Source organism: Octodon degus, unplaced genomic scaffold (assembly GCF_000260255.1).
Source record: "Octodon degus isolate 3935 unplaced genomic scaffold, OctDeg1.0 scaffold00017, whole genome shotgun sequence".
NCBI lineage: Eukaryota > Metazoa > Chordata > Mammalia > Rodentia > Octodontidae > Octodon > Octodon degus.
The window spans coordinates 8,296,437-8,307,061 of NW_004524593.1; the positions used below are offsets into that span (position 1 = coordinate 8,296,437).

The 10,625-nt window shown below is 35.6% G+C and overlaps 1 protein-coding gene across 1 annotated transcript in view; it reads right to left on the reverse strand.

Moving 5' to 3' along the window:
* Cdc42bpa (CDC42 binding protein kinase alpha) overlaps window positions 1-10,625 on the reverse strand; it is a 358,545-nt gene that overhangs the window by 27,043 nt on the left and 320,877 nt on the right. The window contains exons 27-32 of the mRNA XM_023710189.1: window positions 9,821-9,960; window positions 8,343-8,424; window positions 6,165-6,381; window positions 5,143-5,205; window positions 3,278-3,871; window positions 1,149-1,246 (exon numbers count right to left, since the gene is read on the reverse strand). Coding sequence (XP_023565957.1) covers window positions 1,149-1,246; window positions 3,278-3,871; window positions 5,143-5,205; window positions 6,165-6,381; window positions 8,343-8,424; window positions 9,821-9,960 — 1,194 coding nt within the window. The remainder of the gene's footprint in view (window positions 1-1,148; window positions 1,247-3,277; window positions 3,872-5,142; window positions 5,206-6,164; window positions 6,382-8,342; window positions 8,425-9,820; window positions 9,961-10,625) is intronic.

Here is a 10,625-nt window from a genome sequence, read left to right on the forward strand (position 1 = left end):
TCAGAAATCACACAGACCCAGATCTGGTGAATAAAGTGGACGAGGACACATTTAAGCTCTCCTTTCAATTGGCACTGGGAGCAGCATTCACTATGACTAATCACAATTCAAAACATAGTCATGAAGGACGACTTCCAGACCTGCTTCAGAAAGTGGCAAGAATGATATGAGAGCTTTCAAGATGAGGAAGAGCACTTTGAGGGGAATTAAAGGTGATGTGTCTTTTACTATAATTAAACAGTCACCATATATTTTGGTGATGCCTCATATGTGGCAAAGTGTACAATAGCATTTTCACTACTGAAGTAGACTGACATTGGGCCACTTTTTTTATTTTTTTTGTGGTACCGGGGATTGAACTCAGGACCTTGTGCTTGCCAGGCAAGTGCTTATTCTACTGAGCTATCTCCCTGGCCCTGGGTCATATTTTGAAATATAATCTTGGCTGCTTTCTTTCACCTGTTGTTCTAAATTGCCTGTCAACTAATGATTCACATGCAATGAGTACTATATACAGTCAAATGAAGTTATCTTTATTTTTGCAAAATAGCAGTTCTATACTTGTATAAATTTGCTTTACCTTATGGAAACAAAAATGTTAGTGGAAACATGTTTTATGATGAATATATGAAATCTCTATTTTTAAATTGTGACACATATAAACACAAGTTGGCTCTAAGTATAATCACTTTTCTAGTGGGTGAAATCTGTCCTCACAGGGTAAAACACCACGTAACATTATATGAAAAAGTTATAATTAATAATAGTCAAAACTCTTTCAGAGCTCATTAATCCAAAAGCAGATGATACAGTGGCAGTTTAGTTTGTATGACATTCTCTAGTTGTTCATCATGATATCGAGCATGCCTGATCAAGTGTTTTGATTCAACTGCCAACTGGAGAGTGAATTCATGGCCTTTGCACTGAGATATGCCCTCCAGACCTACTTATTTCTTTTTTTTTTCAGAAGGGGTCTTGCTAATCTACTGGGCTTATACTTGGGATCATCCTGTATCAGACACACAGAGTGCTGGGATTATAGGCTTATGTTACAATGCCCTGCTCAATATGAAGAAACTAAATGTAATAAAAATAGTGTTGAGCTGTCTATCATAAAATTAATCATCTGTATTTTAATGTGAAATTACCTTTTTGAGAGGAAGAGTCTGAATCCATTCCATGGAGTTCACATCAAAAATATCAACTGCATTTTCACTGTATACTGAGAGATAAGGTGCATTGTAACCTGGAAGAAAGGAAAGAAGTAACAGTTTGCTGATTATTTGGAAGTCTTAAACCCAAAATATTTGAAAGGTCTATCCTAAGTAACTGTATGACGGAAACGCTACCAAATCCTATTGTCATGACATAAGAGCCACATCAAAGCATTTCTGAAACAACAGAGCATAAATTGTAAGGAAGAATTGTCATACCATGGTTCAGATTACAATAGCACTTGTAATACAGAAAACTTCATTATACAGAAAACTCCATTATTTGGCTACAACATTAGCCAAATAAAGCGGTTTTTTCACATTTTGATGAATCTGACTCTTATGGTAGTTATTAACTGTGAAACAAACCCACAAAGTGGAGGTTAAGGATTCTAGACCTACTTAAAAATGATAAAACACCTGAACAGTTAGGTGAATAGGGTAGATCCTCAATGTTTCCTGGTTGAAAACTGAATTTAATGGTGATACAACACAATAGCTAAACTAAGGTTATGGATTAATTACTAGCAAAGCTATAAAAAATCAAATCAGATATTCTAACTCTTATTCTACATTAGAATATTCCGAATTATTAGGAGTCAGTTACAAACAGCGCTCATTCTACAAATTATGCCACAGGTAAGAGTATGTATTGAAGAATAAATAAACCCTTGAAAAGTTAAATTTGGGTGTGTTGAGATTAAATGTACAATGCTTTGATTCTTTAAATTTAGATTTCTCAATTTTTCTGCAGTTAGTGTTCATTGTCCTCCTAATTTTTCTTCCCCTGCACTTTACACTTACTGGGACTCAATCCCATTGTTCCTCCTCTGTTCTGTTAAGATGGAAAAGGTTTCACACCTTCTGCCCCAAATAATAATCCCATCCTCTTTAGCCTTCCTGGGGATCTTATTGCATTTTCTGTATTTCCCTGATAAGACAATCTTTTCCTGGTGGTTCTTTCCTATCCATATTTAAAGATGCCCATGAATCTTCCTTTATAAAGAAAGCACTCAGATTAGCTACTCCTTCAACACCCTCATCTGAGAGGCAAATCTGTATGGGCCTCCTTCTTTCTCCATTCATAGGGTATCTTAGAAATCATGACACAGAGTGCTTCATGGTAGCTGTCACTCACTGGACATTATATACAACTTCCTTAAATTTTCTAAAAAACCTCTCTACCTCTCCTATATGTCTTATTTCTGCTGTCATGGCACTGAATCTTTTCTCCTGTACCCTATACTCTGTGAACAGAGAGTGTATCTATCTTGCTCAGCTGAGACATCTAATACAGTGAAATTGCATGTATTCAGTAATATCTGAATTACTACTTAACAATAAAAGTATTCAATTATTTGTTAATGTCTTAGCATTTTTTCAGAGTGAAACAATTTTAATTTCTGTTTATCTAGATTAAAATATAAAACTGAGTAACACTGCTGATAGGTGCTACATTATGCCATGTGTAACTGATTAAACAGTTCACTTCTCTAGAAAAAGTCCTGTAACTACTGATAAGAACTGTATTTTGGGGAATAATGAAGAGATTTAGAGTTATTTCAAGAAATAACATGGGATAAAAAAATCCATCCAAAGTAAAATGTACTACAAAAACATTTGTTTTAAGTATGTACATGTGAATGTTGATCCTGTTTGTTTAGGCCTAACTATATATGATTACTTTGCAAAAACAACAAAGTATTTAGGAAAAACCTTAACAATGACTTTTAAAACAATGACTACATTTAGATGAAGGAGAAAGAAAAAGAGGGCTGGGGAGATAGCTAGGGTGTCTAAGCACCTGCCTGGCAAGTGCAAAGATCAGAGTTCGATCCCTGGTACCGCATGCCATGCAGCCAGGAAACCCAGGCATGCTGAGCCAGCCCCAAAACTGGGAGTAGTGGCACATGCTTGTAATCCCAGTGCTGGGGAGGCTGAGACAGGAGGATCACTGTGACTCTGAACTACACAGAAAGACACTGTATCAAAATAAATAAATAAATACTTTTTTAAAAAAGGAAGAAGACAGAATAAAATAGTCTTAAGAAACAGAATCTTACAACAAGAGGAAGGATTTGCTGGCCACATCAGTTCCTGCTGTCTAGATCTTCGGCCCTGGCAGTCAGTGTATATCCCAATGCTGTTAAAACACAGCAGATATTCTTTACTGGAGATCTCAACTGCGCAGATAGCATCCATTGGTTGATGTGCAATAAATGACAGTGTGTGGTCATTTGAATGGAGCATACTGCATGGACTTCCTTCTGCATTCAAAGGGTATCTTAGAAATCCTGACTGGAATCCCACACAGAGCTGTTCACTGAAGACTGCCATCCACTGGACATTGCATGGGACTTGAATTTCCTTAAATTTTCTGTGACGGGTCTTGCTCTGAAAAAGTTCGTAACAGAGGACCTGCCTTTTCATAGCCACACACAGGCATGTTAGCGCTCCATGACGCACTTTTCCAGAAGTTATAGTTTGACAGCCTTTAGTTTCTGCTAGCTTATAAAAATCTGTCTCTCGCCCATCCAAAGCTGACATAGGAAAAAGTCGTACGTGGCGATTTCGTCCTGAGATCACTGCAACAAGCTGATCATTTGGAATGAGTTCAATCTGATGAATCTTCTTGTTGTCACCAACTCTAATAATTTCTACACACAGAAATAATAAATTAAATGCAAAAGTTTTATTAAATATACTAATATATATCAGTTTATAAAAAAGACAACAGATATACATACAGAAGAATAAATCAGAAATTGTAAGTGTCGGTCAAATAGCTCAGCGGATTAGAGCAACTGCAAGCAGGTGCAGGGGCCAGGAGTTTGATCCCTGGGCCTGCCATGCTGGCCCCACCCCTGGGGCACGCTGAGACAGCAATTGAGAGTGGGCGTGGTAGCGCACGCCTGCAAGCCCAGCTTTTGGGAGGTTGTAAACGGGTAGATCACAAGTCCGATCTGGTAGTGAGACACTAAATACTCTAAAATACCAAAAAAAGAAATTGTATAGAAAAAGGAAGATAATTAAACCCATTGTAAGATCAATTAACTCAAACATCATAGGCATTAAATTTAGCAATGAGAACTCTTGTAGCCAGGACAGTCAAAGCAAAAAGTTCTTGGGTAAAAACATGCCAAATCTTCAGGAAAAACTTATTTGCTAGTACTATTTTCTAAAGATCTTTACCTCACCCTCAACTCATCTAAAACTGAGTAACTTGGAACTCATATTTCTATGAAGGTGTCTCTATAGATAGCAAACTAATGAAATTTAAATATGTAATGACACAGAACTTACAACACTGTACTTATGAATGCCAAATTAAATTGGTTCTCTTTATTTCACCCAGCACTTAATTTCTGCCTAGGAAAAAAACCAGTTTTATGAAACTGAGGGAATAAAACTCTATTTTTAATGGCTGTTACCTAATAGGATTAATAAAGCAAGGGAAAATCAGGTTATAGGTTTTTTTCTATGTAATATCTTTAGAAATGCGATCTGAATTCATACAGTGTAATCACTAAACAAAATGACAGACATAGAATATATACCTAAAGTTTTAGAATCTAGGAGGGTTACAGAAATGTAATCTTCTTATTTAGAAATATCAAATTATACAACTGGAAATCTCAGTTACAGAATAAATAAAAGTAAAATTTTCTCTTCTTAGAATTTAGACTGAAGAATTTTCTAAAATGATTTAAAATTGTTCCAAAAATAATTAGAGAGGGCCGGTCAAATAGCTCAGCCAGGGGTTCAATCCCTGGGCCTGCTGTGCCAGCCCTGCCCCTGGGGTGCGTGCCTAAAATCCCAGCTTTTGGGAGGCTGTGAACAGGGAAATCACTTTGAGTCCAATCTAGTAGTGAGACCCTGAACACCCTTCCCTAAAATACAGACAGAAAAAAAAAAAATTTTCTCTTACCATCTTTGGTGACATGTACAACAAATAACCCTTCTTCATTTCCCAAAGCTATCCTTTCATGATCTATGTAAGACACAAAATTAAAACATTTTTATTAGGTAATGAATCACAGAAAGCTAACAGAATAAACCAGATAATAAAATTTGGTGCACAACTGGAAGTAATAAAAATGTAACAACACTATGAAATCTTTCAGGTTATGGTCATAAATCCTCATGCCTTTTTAAATGGAACATTTAAAAATATCTATCAATAGTTACGAAAACAAGTAAATGTTTAATCTAATAGATGGTAAAAAAGAAATTCAAAAAACAGAAAAATCTAGCTTGCTGGTTATCTAGGTCCAGTTCCATGAGTTGTTTTGACAGGGAAGGACCATGAAAGGTATTTAAACTCTACTATGAAATTTCACAGTTAGGGGCTGGGGAGTTAGCTCAGTAGAATATGTGCTTGCATGGCAAGTGCAAGGTCCTGAGTTCAATCCCAAGTTCTGAAAAGGAAAAAAAAAAAAAAAAAAAAAAAACAACAAAAACTTCACAGTAGTTAATAGAAACTTAAAAAAAGAGCTGAGTGTGTAAGCAAGATACAGATGGCCAAAATGTAAACTTTCAGGTATTAAAGTTGCCATTTATTGAGGCCATTTGAAATGCAGTATACTCTGCCTTAATATTCTATGTATTTTGAACTTCTCAATAACCTTACTGAGGTTATTAGTGTCTATGTACTGCATATGAAACTTATGTTTTAAGAAATTGACTTTTCTAATTCACACAAATAGAAAAATAGATGAGTAGGCTAATCTTTAACCAAAACTGCTGGTTTTTCAGAAGAACATACATGTCTGTTACAAAGCATAACTGCTAAAAAACAATATAGGATATAGGTCTCATTCATTTCAATAAACATTTGCTGAACATCTGTGATAGAAGGCATATGATGTTGGACACTGGGGATTCCTAAAGGCCAGATTTAACTACAAGGTATATCACTAAACAATTATGATAAATATTATAAATTCATACCTATGATTGCAGCAGCCTGGGTTGTTTTAATGAGAGGCAGAGCACTGTCATAAGCCTCTTTGGGAACATAGACTGAGCGGTCTCTGAATTTGTTTTTCTTCAGAATCTTGTGCAATTCACTGAGCACTCCCACCCATTTACTCTTCTCATTTTCACTGTCTGCCAGCATCAGGATTGAACATTTGTTATTAGGTGCTGAGAGCTGGGAAGCTGTGACCTGAAAAAATTTAATCAATATTCAAGACATGCTGCTGCTGCTGATTTCACAGTCTGCTGGTCTGTTCAGCACTTGCCCAAAGTATGAGCACTCATTAAGTGACACCTTCAGCAGAGTCCACCCGCTCTTCCTCAGAAGGACTAGTTCTAACATTAGAACTCATGACAACACCTTGGTAGGAGATACCATTCAAGATGTTAGTATCATTTTTATTTTTCTTGCTACAAAAGTACAACAAAAAAGCAGTACACATAGTCCTACAACAAGTAACATTTATAATCACTGATTATCAGGTAGGTCTAAGCACTTTACAAGTGTTAAACGTTTAACCTTCCTAACGACTTGAGAAAGAAACTATTATTCAGTTTTTATTTTATATATAAATAACTGTGATAAAAAGAAATTAAGTTTTTTCAAAGGCACACAGTAGAATTATGGGATCTTAAATCCATGCTCTTATGCACTACACTCATACTATTTTTGAAGTCATGAATTCTCAGAAATATTTTTATTTTCTGTTACTTCTTAAAAATAATTTATATTACCATTAAGAAAGATTAGGTCACTTGAGTTAGTATTTTAGTTTTTGAGACAAGATCTCACTATGTAGCATAGACTGACATTGAACTCACTTACATAGCCCAGCCTGGTCTTAAACTCACATTAGTCTCCTGCCTCAGCTTCCCAAGTATTAGTATTACAGGGGCCTGCCACCACATCCAGCTCTTGAGTTAGTTTTGAAGCAAAAGTTCATCATTCCAAACCCCTGTCAGAATAGTTTTAAATTTTATATTTGTAAAATCATCTCATATCTATATCTATATCTATATCTATATCTATATCTATATCTATCTTGTTCTATATATGTATCTTCCTTCTTAGGCATCAGTGACTGTAAGAATCACACTCTGCCAATGAGCTGTAGACAAGTGGGTCTCTACAGGCTCCTCTGACGGCTGACGAGAGAACAAATAATTGTCAATCTGGAAACTAAGAGACTACGCATCATCTCTGATTTTCCTTTGACAATCAGTAGACATGTACCAAGCAGATGGGCATGAAGATAGGGAAGTATGAAAAAAAATTGTCATAATTTACCATTTCAAGCCTCTAAAGTCAGCTGTCAACAATTCCTCCTACAGATTTCATCTTAAGCAGACTCTACTTCCCTGTCCCTTCAATCTGGGCTGACTCAAAACTTTGACCAACAGAATGCTGATGGGCTATGAGCCTATTCCTTATAAGGCTTGGCTCCTTTTGCTTTCCTGGAAGCTAGCCATCAAGACTGAAGACTGAGATCACCAGCTAACAGCACCAAGGCTACAGATGAAAAGCTGTTTTGGACATTCCAGATTCAGATGAGCTGACTGCAGCCGGGTTAGCGACCTTAGCCAACGCCCTAGGAAGTGTACAGCTAACTCATAAAAAGGTGAAAATGACAAATCAATGTTGGTGTAAGCTATTATATTTTTTAAGTAGTTGTTATAAAAAAGGTAAGTGAAACACAATTTTTAAAATGAAATTTTTATTTTATTTATTTATTTGAGTCAGAGTCTTGCTACACAGCTCAGGCTGGCCAAGTGGTGGGATCATATGCATGTGCCACCATGCCTGGCTCCAAGATGAAATTTTTTAAAAGATAAAGTTCTATTTTTAAAAAATTTTAGAAAACTAACATTACCTAATTTTCCATGAGATAGTATTTACTGAAAAACTAAATCAGGACTCAACAATATTATCTAACAGGGGAACTTATTTTTAGAAGCTATTTCTAATGCTTCCCCCACGTCTTTCCTTAAAGTTAGCAACAGATTTCTATATATTCAAGTAGGGGATGATACAGAATATATTAAACAATGTAAAATTTGACTGTACCACAAAACTGTATGATTTATATGAAGATTCCAAACATACTCATTAAAAACAAATAACCTAGCAATCAAATTATAGGACACACTTACTCTAAATATACATGGTATATCTTTTCGACTTGCATGAATAACATCAGAAGCCAAAACAGAACTTACAGAAAATTCTTCATCTCTGAAACAAAAGTGAAACACTTAAAGTTAACATACATTGATATGTGTATATGATTTTGGTTGTGCAACCAAATAACATGCATGAAGCAATCCTCAAAGCTGAATTTCACAGAACATTGAATTAAATTAAAAAAAAAATCCCCATTATAACTGTTAACATTTAAAGTCATTTGTTAAGAGTTACTTAACAGTGGTACATTATATAATGGCAGGAAATAATTGATGGCTCACCCAAAGACATAGGCCAGAAAGCCCACAAAAAGAACTGGTATATGGATCCGGTACTGGGTCTTCAGAGTCCACAGGGGACTTTGTGCCTTCCATAGAAGTCTCATGTGTATTCAGTCCAGTTCACCTGACATTTAGTTATTCCCTCAACATCTAAATAGATTTCCTCCAAGGTAATTCATTCCTTGTGATTTCATCAGTTTTATTATTGGTACTGTATTTCTCTTGGTCACAAAGCTTGATATCTTAGTCTTTGATTTTTATTCTTTTTTTTTTTTTTTTTGGAGGAACCAGGGATTGAACTAAGGCCCTTGTGCTTGCCAGGAAAGCACTTACTCTACTGAGCCATCTCCCCAGCCCTTGATTTTTAGTCTTTAAGGGACAAGGTCTTGCTATGTTGCCCAGGATGGCCTCAAGACTAGGCTCAGGTAATCCCACTGCCTCACCCTCCTGAGGAACTGGGACTACAGGTGCACACATAATTGCACCTAGGCCTCCCTATCTTTCTATATTAGTCTCTTGGCACATTTTTCCAGAAATTGCTAATATTTCTTACACTGGTTCCTACATATTCCATATTTGTGGGGAAAATAATACGTTTGAGATGTAGATATGAAATGCCATTGCAAGGCACAGCTAGAAATGTGGTTCTGTGCAAAGAATGGTTATTTCCAGGAGATATGTGCCTGGGAATCATTAGGTAGAAGTGATAGCTGAAGTGAGAAGGGACACAACCTGTAGTGATGAGAAGTAAAAGAAGAAAGTACTCCAAGAATCTGGAAAACAAGGGCCGAAATGTCCAAGAGATATCATATTTAAATGATCCCTGATTCATTATGTTTTCCAAGAACTTATCTGACCTCAGATTTTTATTCCTTTCTTCACAATAGATTCTACTCCATGCCTTTAAGTGATGGAATAAATACTACATCTTAGGCTTCAGATACCCCACAACGTTTAAACTGGTCTTGGCTCCTAGCCCTACACACTCAACATATATGTCAATCTGTTTTACAACTTACTTTGCATATTAAATGAAGCTACTACAGCAATATGAACAAATTAGAAAATATGAAATCAGATCATTTAAGTAAAACCATCATAAAAGAAAAACCAGAGACTTTTTTATTCCTATGTTACAATGATACAAACATCTCATGAAAGCTTACCTCATATCAATAACTTGACTAATGACAACACTGGGCTGAGATGCTTTTCCTTCAGCAATGTCATACAGAAAAAGTTTGAAGTCACAAACCACAGCCAGGGCCCTCTGCCATCCTTTCTTTACTCCAGCTGGCTTAGGGATCTTAGTTTTAGACAGGCACAAACACCATACAAATGAAAATGTCAGTGACAGCCTCCTTAATTATTTATTTAAACACAGAATAAAAACTTAAAACGTAATATGCATCAATTTTAAATCTGCCACTTTGGTTGGTACAGTAACAGATGGGACATGCATGTTATTAATAACATAAGAGAAAAAATGAGAATATACTCTTCAAATAAGTGATTAACTTTTGCCTTTTACCAAGAGTTTCAAATGATACCATTTAAACTTTCAGATGTAGTTCCATTAACATAGCTCTCATGGCTTCTTTATAGCATAAATGCAAGTCTGGTAATAAGATGAAATTCAGCTTATACTGCAAATATTACGAAGGCAACAAGATTACATCTTAGCAATATTTCATAATTAATAAGTACGCTCTATTTCTTTGGCAAGATTGGAGGCCAAAAACTAGAGATTTGAAATAGAGATTTCAATATCTGTTCATTACAACAGGAACAATACAGAAAAGTTTGTGACATTTTAGAATTTATTTCCAAAGAAAGGCTAAACTTTTGTTTTTGAATCATTCTGGTTAAAAAAAATGAGGTGAATTTTATTTTTAATTTTCTGTCAAGTACTATGTAAAGTGACTTTATTTCATTAATCTTTTTTTTTTTTTTTTGGTGGAACCAGGGATT